This window comes from Thunnus albacares, chromosome 3 (genome assembly GCF_914725855.1).
Source record: "Thunnus albacares chromosome 3, fThuAlb1.1, whole genome shotgun sequence".
NCBI lineage: Eukaryota > Metazoa > Chordata > Actinopteri > Scombriformes > Scombridae > Thunnus > Thunnus albacares.
In genome coordinates this window covers 6,807,569-6,825,078 of record NC_058108.1, presented here as the reverse complement: position 1 = coordinate 6,825,078, position 17,510 = coordinate 6,807,569, and the positions used below count along the sequence as shown (strand labels likewise).

At 40.4% G+C, this 17,510-nt stretch overlaps 1 protein-coding gene across 1 annotated transcript; it reads left to right on the top strand.

Moving 5' to 3' along the window:
* The first annotated feature begins 1,644 nt into the window (after positions 1–1,644).
* On the top strand, positions 1,645–17,447 carry prkacab (protein kinase, cAMP-dependent, catalytic, alpha, genome duplicate b). Its single transcript, XM_044346017.1, has 11 exons — positions 1,645–2,033; positions 4,251–4,312; positions 5,517–5,645; positions 6,862–6,960; positions 8,200–8,282; positions 8,656–8,782; positions 10,983–11,078; positions 12,026–12,148; positions 13,411–13,470; positions 13,581–13,685; positions 13,777–17,447. The coding sequence occupies exons 1-11, from the start codon at positions 1,988–1,990 to the stop codon at positions 13,900–13,902; spliced, it is 1,056 nt and encodes a 351-aa protein (XP_044201952.1). The 5' UTR covers positions 1,645–1,987; the 3' UTR covers positions 13,903–17,447.
* The last annotated feature ends 63 nt before the right edge of the window (positions 17,448–17,510 follow it).

Below are 17,510 nucleotides of genomic sequence, written 5' to 3'. Positions count from 1 at the left end.
AAGACTGAATGAGTGTAACTAGAGTCTGCAGCATGCATATTCATATATGGTATCACCTGCTCTCTAATAGCTGCCTGTCTATTGATTGATCATATGAGCACTACTCATATGATCAGTCAATCAAACTGCCAAACAGAACAAGCAATTGGGCGGCTTCCTGTTGGGTGGACAGAATAAATAATTTGCAGATGTAACCTTCTGCTCTTGGAAATTGTGATGAGCGTTTTAATCTGTCACATTTTAAAGATTGTCAGTTATTTTAATAAGCAATGTTCAATGAAAACTAGTTAGTTGCAGCCGTAGACTGTTTTGAAAACCAGATGTGCCAGAGAAATTACAAGATTAGCATGTCAGGCAGCAACAATTGTTCAGTGTCTGTAATTTTCACAACAGACTGCAATGTAACATAAACATAAGACTTAATATCTAATAATGTGTAGCTCATACAGCTTTAGTAGTTTGTGAACCTTTACATAATACAGATGGTGGCTGAAGTGCCCTAATATGATAGGGTCAAACCCTGCAGTAGCTGTAGGCATATCCTATTTATAGCCTCAGTGTTTGTTCATGGACCTGGGATCATTTTTGAATCCAGATTTTTTTTTTTTTTTTTTTTTTTTTTTTTTTTAAACCAACACAAACTCAAATTATTATTGAAATTAGGAAGATATTCAGATGCAAATCTGTGTGAAACTGCCTTTTGAGGATCCTGATGATAATAAGGGTCCCTTATAAGCATCTGCCACATTCGCCCTGTAGGTAATACAGGTGTGGGAAGATGGTGACAGGGGTCTGCTGGTGGCGGATTCTGGCTGCAGATGTCGCGGGTACTCAGGCAGTATGTGGCCCTGCGTGTTTTCATCCAACAACGATTGTAAAAATGTTATTTAAAATCAACTCTTCCCTTCTTTCACGACCGTCTGCTCAGATCTGTTCAGAAGTCCTGCCAGTCAGACCGCGCCGCGCGTGCGCTAAATTCTGACCAACATTTCTAAAAATAGCACGCGGTTGACGTCACTTTGCCAAACGTGTATCAGTCGCTTGGCGGCGGTTAGGAGGGGGGTCGTGGAGGGAGGGGGACGTTCCTGTCAACCGCTGCTGACAGCCAATGGACATCCTCGCATCCACCGAGGTTCTCACGGTTCAGCCACGCCGAGCCAATGGAAGAGAGAAGCCGGAGAAAGGAGGCGCGTACGTCGTCGGGAGAAAAATAATCGGTGACGTTCCCCTCGCCTGCTTTTTTGAGGGCGGCAGGACCCTGCCGTTGTTGATGGATTGCAAAGAGCCAATCAGAGCGCTCAGTGGGGCAGCACCGTAGAGAAAGTGGCCAATCGGTAACCTGGCTCTGCCTGTCAATCAAGCCCGGTTCTTGACGAGCGGGGCGGGACACTCGCTCGGCTGTAGTTCCGTCATCTCGCTCCGTCTCCGAGGCTACGGGGGGCCAATGTTGATTTGGGCGAATTCCCGTCGTTGTCGGACCCCGCCGAGGTTTCATTTTTAAAAGCTGGGCTCGGTAACGCAAAGTGGCAGGCTGCCCGATTGGGAATATTGCATCCCCGCCCTCGGTATCGCTGTTTTTTTGGGGGGGGCTGGGGGAAAGGTGGGGAGCCGGGGGGGCCTCGCTCGGCGGGGGCTGCAAGGAGGGACAGGAGAAGACTGGATCCTCCGTGTTCAGGCCAACGGCGCCGAGCTCGGCCTGACAGTCCAGCGAAACCCCACAGCGACCGGGACACCACAGCGACAGCACCCCGCGGATTTAAGCTCGATATCGGCCGCCGGTTGGTTGTTGAGGACCGTGCGGTGACTGTGACTCTCCCGTCTCGCCGCATCAGCAGCTGTCAGCCTATTAAACAGCAAGACCTCGGAGTTAACGTTGGGTACATCTGGATTTAGGAAATACGGTTCGGACCTAATCGAGCTTAGACCGGCTTGAGAGGGCTGCAGGGCGGCCGCAGAGCCACGGATCGCCCGCTGACAAGTTGTCATCATGGGCAACGCGCCCACGGCCAGGAAGGGCAGCGAGATGGAAAGCGGTGGGTACCGTCTCCAGCACACATCACTCCCGCAGCAGCACCTGCTCTGTTACAGCCTCTTGAAACCATCACAGACGTGTGATACAGTAGTTAATGTGCGCCTCACATCACAAGCCATATACTGATCATTAGAGGCCTATTGGTGGGTCCAGCTTCCCAGTTCATTAAGATCCAGTCATGCGACCATGACTGGTCCTTGCTGTAACGAATGAGCTTGTGCCACACGGGCTCCCAAAAAATGAATGTCATCAATTCAAATTCAGAGGCACATTCACAAATAGATGTAAAAATGGAATCTCTCTTTCAAAAGAGGCGCTGGAGTACCGCTCAGTTTTAGACATTGTATCACGGTATAAGCTGGAAGATTGCAAAGCGGCATTTGTAAGGCTGCTAGCATCTTGACATCTTGCAGTGAAATACTGGCGAGATCATGACAATATGTGTCAGATATTTCCCAAACACAAAAGGCCTGTTGCTCCACGGAAACTGTGTGTGGGTAGAGCCGAGTCTCATGTATGAGGGAACTATTTTGTTTGGTGGACCCATGAAAGGTCTGCAGGTCTGGCTGAGCTGTGCTGTCAAGTCCAATGCAAGGTTACTGTTATTCAGAAGGATGTAAAGTACAGAATATATATTATCTCTATATATTATATAAAAAATGGGTGTGTGTGTTAGTATCTTATACTCAAGTCAGCCTGGACAGTACACACATAGTATGAGAATGTGTGTGTGCAACAGAGCGATGCTGTTTCGTCAACAACCAAACTAAAAACATGAGGAAAAGAGTGTTATGAGATATGGATAAAAAAAACTCTTCAACCAGGGAGCTGCTCAGTACAATAACAATAATGCGCTGTTTACTGTTCTCTAAGCAACTTTGCTTGTGTACAGGTGTTAAAGTTGTCAGGTACCATGCCTGATTTCAGGCATAGAGCAGTTTTAAATTCATATAATACTTAATTCAATACATTGTACACATTTCCTTCTGGAGGCTCACAGATCTTTTCTTGCTTTAATCCTTGCGTGTAGGTGAGTGTTTGGTGCCTTGCTTAAGGGCAGATAGTTGACAGTAGTTCTCCTTCCTCAATCAGCTTTTTCCCAGCCAGTCCTGGGATTAAAACCTTCAACCTGTTGGGAGAAATTAGGAAATATTTTAAGCCAAGCCATGTGCTTTATGCCTGTACTCCAAATGAACCAAGTTTAAAGGATTCTTTGTTTGGTTGATTTTAAGTTTTCTTCAGTTATTTTGGTTGAAAGGGGTACTTCAGGGATTAAGTATTGTACTTACATAAGATTTAGGGACTTGGAACAGACAGATTAAAAAGAAGGGTTAAAATCAAAAGCAGCAGAGGCAGAAATATCCTGACTTTTAATCCATGATATGAGTAAACATTCAAAAATGCTTGATCCTACAATGACCATAATGCAACTCAGTAGTGTCCTTTATTTATCATATGTTTCCTGAAGGTTAAATGCCCCCATCTTTCAAACACCTGTAGTTTGTAACGCAGGTTTCCTGTCAAGAGTTCAAAGTCTTAAACCCAACATTTTCTAGACTTTAGAGAGCTCTCTCCAGAACTCCAGAACTACAGAAGACGTTATATAGCTGTTTTTAACAGCCTAGTAGTTCAGTCCATGATGATTAAACAGTCCTTTATCGATGAAGTGCCGCTTTAAGATCATTCTTGTCTAACTGTTTTTAATGCAGCATGTAAAGAAATTAGCTCTGTTGGTAATATTAGGGCTCATTTTCCGGCTTACAGAAGTCGCCCTTAGGCTTGAAAAATGACAAACTGCACATCATCCCGCACTGACACATGATCCATGTCTGCTTATTTGGGGCATCTGTGTTAGTTGTGAGTAGTTAATTTTAAGGTGTATTGGACACAGCAAAGTTTAATTTCAAACAATTTGCTATAAAATGATTTGTCCAGGTGGGCTAAGGTGGATATGATGTAACTACCCATGTTTGAAACCAGTTGCGTATCTGATAGAGTCCAGAAATGATCAAAAAAGGGCAAATAATACATTTAATCAATATTCTTAAAAATAGAAGATACATGTAGACAGGATTAACTAGTCTATAATTTGTCTAAAAGCAGATTTGAGAAATTATAAGAGATATTTTTCCACTTATTTCCTGGTTTCTTTCATTCTTTACACATACACACAACATACAATTTTCTTTTGTAAACAGTTGTGTTTTGTCTTCCACAGTCAAGGAGTTCCTTGCTAAAGCCAAAGAGGACTTCCTCAAGAAGTGGGAGAGCCCCGCACAGGTTAGTGTGTGTTCGTCTAACACCGAAGAACTGTGATAAGACAGATTTGTTGTATTTTGATCGGTTTTATTGTGTGTTAGCTTGCATTCAAATTTCACTCCTGTGTGAGCAAAGATGTGATGTTTTCTCAAATTCAGTTTAAAATGATTTTCCTTCTGAGGAAGGATTGTAACAATTTAAAAATACCAGTCATCACAAGGTGAATCTCATTTCTTTAGATAATTTCGATACATTTGGATGGTTTAATAAATCAAGAGGGAAAAAAAAGTGCAAGGCTGGGCGATAATTCAGCATCATTGTTTGTAAATAGAGTTTCGTTTGTGCAGTTCATTGCACTAAATATTCATTTGTTTATTTTCCATGTAAACTTTTTTATACATTTGCAGATCATGTTGATAATATGCTGTATAACAATAACAGGAGAAAAAAAATCATCTTCATCTGTCATCCAGCCCTAAAAATATGATGAAAAAGTTGGATGTTATATGAGCTGCCATTAAAACAAAGCCATAAGAGCTCTTTTAGACACAACCTTTATCAATATTCTGTACATTATACATAATCTAATATCCTCCATTTATGAATATGTCCAAAAATAATAGTTGATACTGATTGGCCACAGGATGTACAATATTTTCAGATAAATGGATCGGCTCTGATATCACTGTTGTAAATGATTATTCAAGAGGCTGTTAGTAAGATGCAGCTTCTCTTACATGTTGCTTATGTGAAGTAAGGGTTATTTCAAGGTTGACACAAAGTTTCCATCTAAACAGTGTACATCACCAAAGTAATATTTTTTGGGTAAACTTTTTTGTAGATTGTCTAAGCCAAAATAGATTTTACAGGCTTGCAATATAATATCAAATATGAATGGGATCACTATCAATATTCTGTACAGTACATTTATATTATACTTAGTATGCACATATATGTATTGCAGACTATATACAGATATTATAAACCGTGTATCATACGTCTCATGTACAGTATGTGTACTCTGTGGTTACTGTACATCGTATGCACATAAACCGTAAACACGTGCTCACACATTTGCTGGCACGCAAAGACACAATAAATAATAATATAAAACGAATAGTAAACATAAACACAGGAAACATTAGAAAATAAAAAAGTTCACCTCCCACACCACAACCCTCACTGTCCCATTTTCACAGAACTCTTTTTGTTTTTGTCGATTCAGAACACTGCTTGCCTGGAGCAGTTTGAGAGGTTGAAAACCCTGGGCACGGGCTCGTTTGGCCGCGTTATGCTGGTGAGACACAGAGAAACGGGACAGCATTATGCCATGAAGATCCTCAACAAGCAGAAGGTCAGTCCGGGCCAGGGGTCAGGAGGGTCACGGTGTTTCAATGTGTCTGTCATGTACCGACACTCTGTACCATTACGCTAAGTTAACGGTACAGTTATTGGTTCTACAGGATGGTCATAGAAAACACGGTAATATCACTGATTGAAAATTATACTTACAAGTATTGAGACATTTATGGACATTGGGGGGAAAAGAACGCAGACACGAAAATATAGGTGCCTTTTTTTTTTTTTTTACCACTTTGAACCTGCTGATGCTGGAGCGGACATCGCTGAGAGTGGTAGAGCTGAAGTTGTCTTTGTTCAGATCACATCAAGGAGTCATTTTGGTACCCTATTTAGAATAAAACTGTGCCCACATGTCTTCCCTGCACATATCCCCTCTTATGACATAAAACTGACTGTCTGTCTATGTGTGTTGATGACTTCATTTGCTTTTTAAAGTATATTTATAATGCTGTATAGCCACATTGGGAGTTCTTTGTATTTATAATCACATTGTGACTTTGCTCCTCCTGAATGAAGACTGGGACAGGGCTTCATATCTGCTGTGTGAGAGCAGCTGATGTGATTGGTCATTTTTGATGCCACCTGTACGCTGTATCTCCTCTTGGCAATAGATTCATCCCGTTCCAGTACCTTTTCCAGTTTGTGCCCCTCTGTGCCATAATCACTGTACACTTGTTTGTCTGAAAAACAAGTCGGTAAAACCAACATTAACTTATTGCTCGAATACGTTGTCTTGCAGAAGACCTACAGCTGGTATATCAAGTAACCATTAAAGCAGTAGTGTGCTTAATAAGTAGTGCCGGTTGAACATAACAAAAATAACCAAAAAAGATATAGATTCACTTCCACCTTACACTAAATACAATGTAATAAAATAAAAATGTAGAGCCTTTTCAATGACGTCAGAGGTATATGTTGGTATAAAAGAATAACTCTTTGATTAGGTTTATCAGGCAATTTGACAGTTTCTTTGCTAACATTCACTGTGTCGATCTTGTAGAAGAAACAGAAAACACAGTTTTATGTCTTTATCTAGAAAAGTGAGGTCAGGGGCCGATGACTCGCAGATTTACCAGCTTCAACTTGTTTTAAAAAAAGCTGAGATTATGCTGCCCTAAAAAGCAAATGCTTCTTTTTGTTAAGACACTGATTTCACCACTTTTTTTTTTTTGACACATTATTTCGCTGTCTCCTTCTGTGCCTTTCAGGTGGTGAAGCTCAAGCAGATAGAGCACACTCTGAATGAGAAGAGGATTCTTCAGGCTGTCAGCTTTCCTTTTCTGGTGCGGTTAGAGTACTCGTTCAAGGTATGGAGAATTTTAGATTTTGTGTGTGTATTCAAACCTGTATGTGGCTGTATATTGATGATAAGTGACTGTATAGATTTCCCCGTCTGCTTATCAACTTCCCCTCTAGCCGTCATAGTAGCTTCTAAGTTGCTCTTTGTCTCTTCTTTACATGTTTTTAAAGCTGGTCTGTTGAAGAGGAAAAAAAAAATCCCCAGCACACCCTGTTGTCTTATAGCTAGTTGAGAAGTTAAGCGCCTGCCTTTCATGAGTGTGTAGAAAAAGTGTACAGTTTGGCTAATTTGAGCTACATCATGAAAGATGAATTCAGGGTAGCTTTGTCCTGTAAAAAAAGTCAAATAAAATGCTTTAATAAGTAACACTTAAGGCACCAGTATCCTCTAAAACAGCTTCTGAAATTTCTGCTTCCACACCTTTCCAACTTCAGGATTGGGGGGGGGAGAAAGGCATTAAATCATATTTGAGAAGCTAAAACCAGCAAATTGGCCGTATTGATAAAAATAAACGATTATTTGATGATCAAAACCGTTGCCAATCAGCTAATCGATTAATCAACTAACTGTTGCTAAATAAACCGTGAATCAACTCAACACGCCGTTTGTTTTTATAAAAGTCAACTACCATCTCTTTAATCTTGTTAACAATAATCTGTCAATTTACTGATCTCATCCTTATTATCACTTCCACTATTATTGGCAAATAATCCCCTTAAGGGTAGTTCATCAGCAAATTCAGAGTGAAGCTAGCTTGTTCTGCCACGTGCCCGATGATCAACATTTTACACTCGCGTCCCGGCTTTGTCAGAGGCTGTTAGTACCTGCACAGAGTAACCCAGCTGATGGCTACGCTCCAAATAAGGCCTTATTCAGGTTAAGCTGTTTACCGGTAGATGCACCTTGGATTCCCTGGGACGGAATATCCTTGATTCCTCAAATAAACCTATTAACAGAATATTCCTGTACACGTGCGTCGTCCGGCACACAGATCATAGCATCTAAAGAACATACGAATGTAGACCAGGTTTACATTTATTGATATTGTAAATATCAATAAATGTATAATAGACACAGTTACAAGCACTTTTTCAGTTGGTCTTTTTTATGGTGATATATATGGATTCATTCATATTGACCCACAAAATGCTATTTCCATTTAATCCAGTTGTATGTGCGTGCCTGCAGGGTGTCAGTACATGAGTGTGTGTGTGAGTGTCACTAACAGGTCCTCTGTCTTCCTCAGGACAACACTAACCTCTACATGGTGATGGAATATGTACCAGGTGGAGAGATGTTCTCCCATCTACGGAGAATTGGCAGATTTAGGTTAGTGTCTGTATGCAGTGGAGTGAACATGAAGTTTACAGCACAGATGCATTTTGTAGGGATGTACACATGTAAACTGTGGAGCTCTGAACTCTCTTTTCAACTCTGTTTTATTATAGCCTTTTTTCTGTTCTCTTCACTCTTTCATTTTCAGTCCTAATCTGTTCTCTTCTGTTTTAATCAGCTCTATCCTCCTTACTCTGTCACTGTCATGTTTGTTTTTTTCAGCTCTGTTGTGCTCTGTTCTTTTCTTTTAGGGTTTATTGTAGCTCTACTCTATTCTATTCAGCTCTATTCGTCTCAGTTCTGTACTGTGCACTCCACTGAACTGCTCTCTTTCTATCTCCCTGTGTGTGTGCGTGTGTGTACACAGTGAGCCTCACGCTCGGTTCTACGCTGCTCAGATTGTGCTGACCTTTGAGTACCTGCACGCTTTGGACCTGATCTACAGAGACCTGAAACCTGAAAACCTGCTCATAGATCAACAGGGCTACATACAGGTAAATAACCCCTGCAAGAATATTTAAAAAAAAAAAAAAAAAAAAAAAAGCTGATCATAAATTACGTACCTTTATATATAAATTCTTGTATGTATTTTTTGTAAAGGTTTAAATTATACATCCGTTTACATCAGTGGGACTTCACAAGTGATGCTAAACAATGGCAGCCACTCTCGTGTTAGCTTAAATGAACATTGACACAGGTTTTCCTCACTGTAATCATTCCTCCTGTTTATACTGCCCATTAGAAGATCCCTCCACATGCACTTTCAATGTAAGTGATGAGGCACAAAATCCACAGTCCTCGGTATGACTAAAACTATTTAAAAGTTTATCTGAGGATAATATGAGGCTTCAGCTGTCTGAGTTAGTCAAATAAAGTGGATCTCTTCCACATATATTGTCTAGTTTTAGTAAAAAAAAATTTCCTCTTTGTGTTCCAACCGTGTTTTCCTATTCAGCTGCAGTGGAAGGATTGTAACAAAACGATGGAATTTGGCACTAAAAAGACTCCATTTTTTTACAGTATACTTGATTTGACTCATTTGGTCGACTGAAGCTTCATATTAGCTTCAAATAAATTTTTAAATACATTTTTGCACAGAAGGAGGGCTGTGGATTTGGCCCCTCATCACTTAGATTGAAAGTGCATTATGAATTGATCTCTGAATGGTCAGAGATCACAGGAGGAATGATTACAGTGAGGAAAACATGTGTCAGTGTTCATTTGGGAACTTGACTGTTGTTGTAGGACAGACTTGAAAAATTGTGAACCTATCCTGTTAGATTTCCAACTTTCCAAACAGGCCACATGTCCCAGACATTTCAGCCCTTAGTTTGGTTTTAGTTTAATATGACAGTGAACACTGGTGCATTATTTGAAAGGTGGAGGGAGCTAACAAAATTAACAAAATCACATTATGATCTAGCTATCCAAATAAGCTAGATAGCGTTTTAGTAGCCGATGCTACGTAGAAAATGTTAGCTGGCCATAACATAACATTCATCAACATTTCACAAACATGCACTGGTCTTGTCTTGCAAGTTGTTTATCAGTTCATACAGGAGTGAAATGCATCAATAAACTTTGAATGTGAGGCGTGCTAACTTTACTGTTAGCTTGTTGCTGAGTGGCACCACCACACTCGAGCCAGTCCGTACTTGTAGGATACCGGTCAAGTGTAACATATATCAACTCTAGGTAGATATGAGATGTGTGATATTGGCACCATTGTTTTGATATGCTGCCACAGGTGTTCTCACTGCAGAACTGTCACGTTACATAACCCTGCAAGATGTTTGAAAGTTCTGAGTGAAATCACGATATATGATATGAATAGAATCTGGGATGTTGTGGTCAAAGAGGCACTTTTGATGTTGTAGGAAGTTTCTACAGCTGCCCCTATGTGTTACTTTTAATTGGTTATTTTAATCTTTTCCCCTTCAGCTTCATTATAGAGACATGAATGCGATTTGAGTCCATGGAGCATCGATCTCAACACATCTGAACCAGTCAGGGTTTAAAAAGCAGCTTCAACTCTAATCATACAACCGGTTCTGTGTAAACGCAGTTTTGCACTGTAGTGGACGACAGTTTATAATGGACAGTTTGAGTTAAACTGGACTTTAAAACCTGTCTAATCTTCTTGAGTTATGATGCTCCATAGACTCCTTTACAAAGCTACGTGTCGCCACATTCCTATCTCTCTGAATTGAAGCTGATGAGTAGTGTGAACATAACCGACCAAAATCATTCAAATAAGAGCCAGGTTACTTAAAAAATATTAAGACTGTATGAGTGAACATTCAGTGCTACGTCATAGAAAGATACCGTAGGTGTGCCAGAAATACAAAGACTCTGTGATGTCACACAGACATGAAGGTGTCTAGAAATGAACCGTATATCCACCATCAACTGTCCAGTGGGTGCACGCTGTCATGCTGATGCTGTCCTGTAGAATAGATTCTACTGCCCTCTAGGGATGAAAAGTGATACAACAACAGATGAAAAATTCCACTGCTGCCCCATGATGCTTTGCTCTTCACTCTCTCTCTCTATCTCTCCTCCCTTTCATGCGGTAAATCTTTGCCAGGTATAAAACTCTCTGAGAATGTATGTCTGTTTTTCTCTTTTTGTTTTGTTCATTCTCTTACTCTCTTTCTCCTTATCTGTCCTCGGTCTTTTCTGTTCCTCTCGCAGGTGACAGATTTTGGCTTTGCCAAACGTGTAAAGGGCAGGACCTGGACACTGTGTGGCACCCCAGAATATCTGGCCCCAGAGATTATTCTCAGCAAGGTAAGCCACTGCTCTCCCCCTTTTTACATCTTTGCGACTTGTTCAGACAATTGTGTTTCTTTCCAAAACGATTTGAGCAAAAAGTGACATCAGGTTTGCCAAATTATTGATTATTAAAGTTAAAACACATTCCAACACCTGCATTAATAGATTTTTTGGCCACTTGGGGGAAGCAGAAACCAGTTGTGATATGTTGAACTCGTTAGCAAACAGTCATTAGCACATCCAGCAGTCACGGAGCAACGTTATTATTCATTTGGAGACGAGTTTCTGTGCACTTGATGAATATAAGTCCAATATTCACTCTCTTTTAGATCTGTTTTATCTCTACCATCTCCTGAGGGAAATACCTGGTCCTTTAGCTGCTAAATGCTCCACTATGCTCACCAGCTAATCGCTAACAGTGTCTGTTTGGTGCTGAGCAGGTAGTGTACAGTGGGTTTTTAGAGTTTTTTCTCTGAAAACAGCTGCCTGCTGCAGTGGAAAGCGATACTATAAGAGAGTGAGAGTGGACCAAAACAGTAAAGTTGCAGCTGGACAGATAAACAGTGAGCTGAAACTCGCCACAAAGCTCCGTAAAGCCGAGAGATGCTTTACAGTCGGGTTATAATTCTCTGTAGGTTCATCACTATGAGCGACGCCTCTGACATTACACACATGTCATTTGATACATTGTTATTATGAAAAATACTGATTATAGCAGCTTTAAGTACTTGCAGTCGACAGTTTCTTCGAACCTTTCGATAGGATTCATAGATTGAGATGGAAAATAAAATGCAAGGGATAGTCTGTTAGACAAATCAAACCGTCCATAATATACCCGACCTCTGTAGCTCGGCTAAAGAATGTTTCCAAAACATACACGCTTTCAAATCTCATCTTGATTCACCTGTCTATAACTCTGTCTTTCCCTTTTCTGTGTTCTTTTCTTTTCTTCGGTCAACCAGGGGTACAACAAGGCAGTAGACTGGTGGGCACTGGGTGTACTGGTCTATGAGATGGCAGCAGGGTACCCACCTTTCTTTGCTGACCAGCCCATTCAGATCTATGAAAAGATCGTATCAGGGAAGGTGAGTTTGACTCTCTGGTTACTACTTTTTGACTAAATATCTGTCTGATCACTGGTGGTCCTGCTACATCATTTAATTTTAGTATTTATTTATGGCTCATTTTGGGAATAAATTAAAAAATGTGACAATAAGTACACCAGTATTTCACAGAAAACGATTGACATTCCCAAATTAGAAAATAATGTTATTTTTCTTGTACAATGCTGACTGCTCTGACTTCTTTTCATGGAAGGCTAATAAAGACGGCAAAAAAATGCAATAATATTTCAGTCTAGCTTTACTTTTAAAAAGGTTAGGCTGTTGCTCTCTTAATTTTTTTATTAACATCAGTTCAATTCTGGATTACAAAGACTCCATAAATGAGCTGGAGGCACATAACTGTGCTACTGCAACCTGTTTCTCAGCAGTCTGTCCATTAATTAACACAAAACAAATTCAAAGCAACCGGTCTTTACAAAAGGAGACAGTAAATATGAACGTGTGCGTCTATTTCAAATCTCTTTCACACTTTTATTTAGAGCTGCGTGTTAAGTTTACACATTTATCTCCACGCACACGCACAGCAACAAACACAAACATACGACCAGTCTTGATTCTTTGGGTTTTAGGCAATCGGCCTTTGTCGAGATGGACCACCGCTGTGTTGGGAAAATGTGTTTTCTTTATGCCTGTTAAGTCATTGCTATGCATTCTTATAATGCAAATTTATCATTTTCATCTTAATTTTTCCATGACAGTGACATTTGTCTGTGGTAGAATATTTAGAATAAATCACCATTAATCATATACAGAATAGTTTTAAACAGACATTTTTAATACACTTTCTGTTGATCATCATTTTACAATCATTGTCAGTTCTTGTGCCATCATGTCCATTTCCTTGTAATGATTTTTTTATGTTCGAGTCTGTGTGATTGTTCATCTTTTTCTTTGTTTGTTCAGCAATGTCGACTATCTCTAGCCGTGCTAATTGTCACATCTTATTGGATTTATTCCAACCAAACATTTGCTGCTGCTGCTGAGTGCCACAGAATTTTTACCTGGGAAAACACGCACTGCATCCACGTTTTTCCCAACTTAGCTTTTTATCACTTGATTGCTTTTGTTCCACACAATTACACCTGGGAGCTGACTAGGACACTGGCTGAGGGAGATGACAGCATTATTCACTGACTCTACCAAGATTGATTCAGAATGACAAAACATCTGGTCACCTGGCCGCATCTCAAATCTTCATCCGTCTTCTTTGTCGTCTGCTTCAGGTGCGTTTCCCATCTCACTTCAGTTCAGACCTGAAGGACCTCCTGAGGAACCTGCTACAGGTGAAAACAAATATCTCATATCTTCAATGATGACCTCACATTTGTTTCGCTCCATGTTCTGGATGAATTATAACGTTAAAGTGAGGAAGACGTATCGGTATCATCCACAGGTGGATCTCACAAAACGTTATGGGAACCTTAAGAATGGGGTCAACGACATCAAGGGACACAAATGGTTTTCGACCACTGACTGGATCGCCATCTACCAGAAAAAGGTACGTGTGTATACCGTATGTGTGTGTGTGTGATGTGTGACTTCCCGTGTGTGAAGTTTGCTTCTCACCTGGTGTTTTTATCCGTCGGCAGGTGGAAGCTCCCTTCGTCCCAAAGTTCAAAGGACCAGGAGACACCAGCAACTTTGATGATTACGAGGAGGAGGAGATCCGCATTTCCTTCAATGAGAAATGTGCCAAGGAGTTTGCTGAGTTCTAGAGTTAGAGAGCGAGAGAGGAAGAAAGAAGGAAGTAGGGAGAGTCAAAGGTAGGCTGGTCAAGTGGGAGACGCAAGGAGAGAGCACTGTCTCCTGTCCAATCACAAGCACCAGCTACAAAAAGAGGAGAAATGGGATAGAGAAAGGGAAAAAAGAGCATGGAGACTGATAACCAGCAGTGTTGCCTTTTCTGTTGCGTTTCTATTGTATTTTATTTATTATTCTGTCTTATTTATGGATCCCTTTATAATGAAGGTGTGCTTCAGATTCATGGATGTTGGGAACCCCTCTCATTTAGAGTTGCCTCTACACATTTTCACCCAAGATCTTCCCTGCTCTTTTATTGTTTCATTCATTGTTTACTCACTTTTGCGCCACAAGATAAAAAAAACAAAAAAACAAAAAACAGTCAGTCTGTTCTAAACTACTGCTCAGTCTGTTAGTGATTACATGAAGCCCATTGAGTCTTGTACAAGTTGAGGTCTCAGTCTGCACAAAAGTTTCTTAAATTTAAACTGATAACTTGGCTTAACTCGCTCGTTCCCCCGGTGAACAGCAGTTTAAATGAATCACACACATATGCACTTTCAGCTTGAACGACTTTACGTTTTGCGGTTACGTCTTATTTTTTTTCCGTAAATACTTAAACCTCTTCCTGTTCACGTTGTAGACAGCATACACCGAGTCACAGGAACGATCGGCCAAAAGAAAAACAAATCATGTGATGCGTTGTGTGCTCAAACAGTCCGAGACAGATGACACTTTAGGGAGAAAAAAAAAAAAAATCAGTCAGGTTTTTACTGTATAACTCCATCAATACTTCTTGTCATTGTTAGCATAGCCAGGCTTTGTGCATATCTACAGCACTCAGTTTTAAATGTTATTAGAGACTAGTCGCTCCAGTGATATCATGCCACGCTAACAAACAAGGGAATGTGGATAAGGGAATGGAAATATCTCAGTTTTTGATGGTGTGGTGAAGGAACACCGTCACATAATGGTATCTCAGGTTTGAACATATCACTTAATAGAGACATCCTATCAACATAATGCGTTGGGATCGGCAGGTAATGAAGGTATGAAAGACACTCGCTTAGGATTTACAATAGATACGGATATTTAAAGTTCTGGTTAGAGTCAAGAGGAACATAAGGGAATATTAAGACTTTAGGTTAGCGTCTTCCACAGTTTTCCCCTTCCAGAAGATGATTTGGTTTTTCTAACTTAACAACTCTGTTTGGTCTTTGAGCTCAGAGCTCACTTAGCAGTAAAGTTGATTCTGCATGTTGAATGAGTCATTTGGCATTTTCCAACTGAAAGAGACCACCTGAGGCAGACTACCTCAAACTGCTTCTGGCACTTTGACCTGTCACTGATGGCGGTGCGGATAGTGTGCTCTGGCCTGATGGCCTTTTATAGAAAACCTGTGTTTTTGTTCATCCCCGCCCCACCAGCACCCGGCCCCCTTCCTCTTATCACTATCAACGTTGGACCACACTCCATGTGACTTACAGTCTTACATGTTACAACAACTCTATTCGCGTTTCTGTTTTTGAAACACGCACAGTTTTTGTTTCATTTTTGTTTCTCAGTGTGTTTGACCATGATGTAAAGATGACCGGCGCTCCAGTGAACTGGTTAAGAAAAAGTTGAGCATCTGGAGCCGAGTAGAGCTTGTTCTAAGAAAAGACAAAATGTCCTTAGTGCACAGTATACAACCTGTCTATTTAAAGTACATGACACACTTCAGGTGTTCAATGCCTCTTTAGCTCCCGAGCTACGGCGGCAAAGTGCTTAAACAGTGCCCAAAATGGTGGTCAATGTGGGATTTGTTCATTCAGACTTTATCAAATAAAACCAAGTGACATTCGTGTCTGTTTCAAAACATTAAAATGCCTTCTTTATAGCTGTATTTTAATGTGCCACCATTATCAAGATACTCTAATTTGGTTAATACAGATGCTTCAGTTTTTCTCCCATCATTTTAAACTACAGATATTTTTGATTCATGTGAGTCCTTCCTGTCCAGAATAGTTCAGATAAGGTGAAATATAACTCACCTTTTCTCACAATTACACATTTGTAATGTGTAATTGTGTGTGTGTGTGTGTCATTTGTAATATGGAATGATATTTAAAATGACCTAAAATCAAGCAGGAGTACTAAATGATCTATTTCAGATGAGGTTTAGTCCAATGTGGCTCAATGTCCACAGCTGGATGAAGCTGTTGGGGGGCCCCGGGCCCCTATAAACCCACCGCTCCTTCCACTCTCTGTACATTGTGTACAATACTACTATGCTGGAATATTATATGGCCCGAGTGGTATTCTGTTAAACACAAAAATTGGGAATATGCACCATGTGAGCACAGAATCAGCTGCATTAATGAAGGTCTTAAAGGGGCACTCCACGGATTAAACAACAGGGCCTCAGATATCAGATATCCTGAGTTTGTAGTCTCCACGCCGAGGCAACAGAAACAGAACTGTAAATGAACCAGAGTTTGTCTAGAAGGTTAATTTTCATCTGTTGTCCCTGATCAGATGTTAAAAAGGCAACCTAAAAATAGAATAAAGGACACATCTGATGAAATTCATACACACAAAGAAGAAGAAATATGTACTAAATAGTACGGTCCACTAATAATAATCGGTGCAATATCTGTTGACATTGTGCTGCATATTCCCAAACAAAGTTACAGTTGGTCAAATGACCACAAACCAACTGCTGCAGTGAACCTGCAGCTTTTGGGTGCACCGGGGGGTCTGGGGGCAGCTGCCTGCAATGTGTCTGGTAAATAAGCTTTTTGATTGATTGGTTTTTTATCCAAGAAAGACTCACATACATGACAACCAATTTGTGACCAGAGGGTCCATCCCTTCCCCCTGTGTTACACTCCTTTTCACTACTTTTTATATGTAGTGCTCAACTACTGAGAAGTGTTTCCACTTCTTTCTCACCTGGAAAGAGGTGAAACAGCTGAAAGACTCCAATTTTTATTGATTGATCAGTCTGAAGTGAAAGTGGGCAGATAGATGGTGGCAGAAGCTGCAGAGTGGCTGCACACAGCCTACTTGTAGTCATCAGCTGTCCTATTGGTTATTATGGACTAATTTACAAACCTTTTATTATTGTTATTATTATTATGACATTGTTGTAAATCACTTGTTGAGATTTCACATCCGCTGTATTTCCTCCATGTCAAGTTTAATGTTGACTATATCATCATGGACAAAATGTTTGAAGTTATAATACAATATTATTCTGTGTCTCCTCGATGTTTTTGCAGTGATACAACTTCCTCTCGATGCAGGCACAATGCCGGTGCATACTGTCGCACTTTTTAGGGAAATGAGACCCCAATGTAAACCATGTTAACCCCCGCCACACATAGGCCTACACACATACACACACATACACACACAGTCATACACACACTGCAAAGGGAAGCGTCTAAAGTCACGGGAACAAGTGACATAAAAACACGAAGTGTAATATTTTGCAACATGAGTATCATTCCAATAAAGTTTTACTTGTAAAATTCTACTGAACTTGTGTGTCCTTCCTGAATGTGTTGTTTCGGTTTAGCAGTGAGTAAACGATGAGATA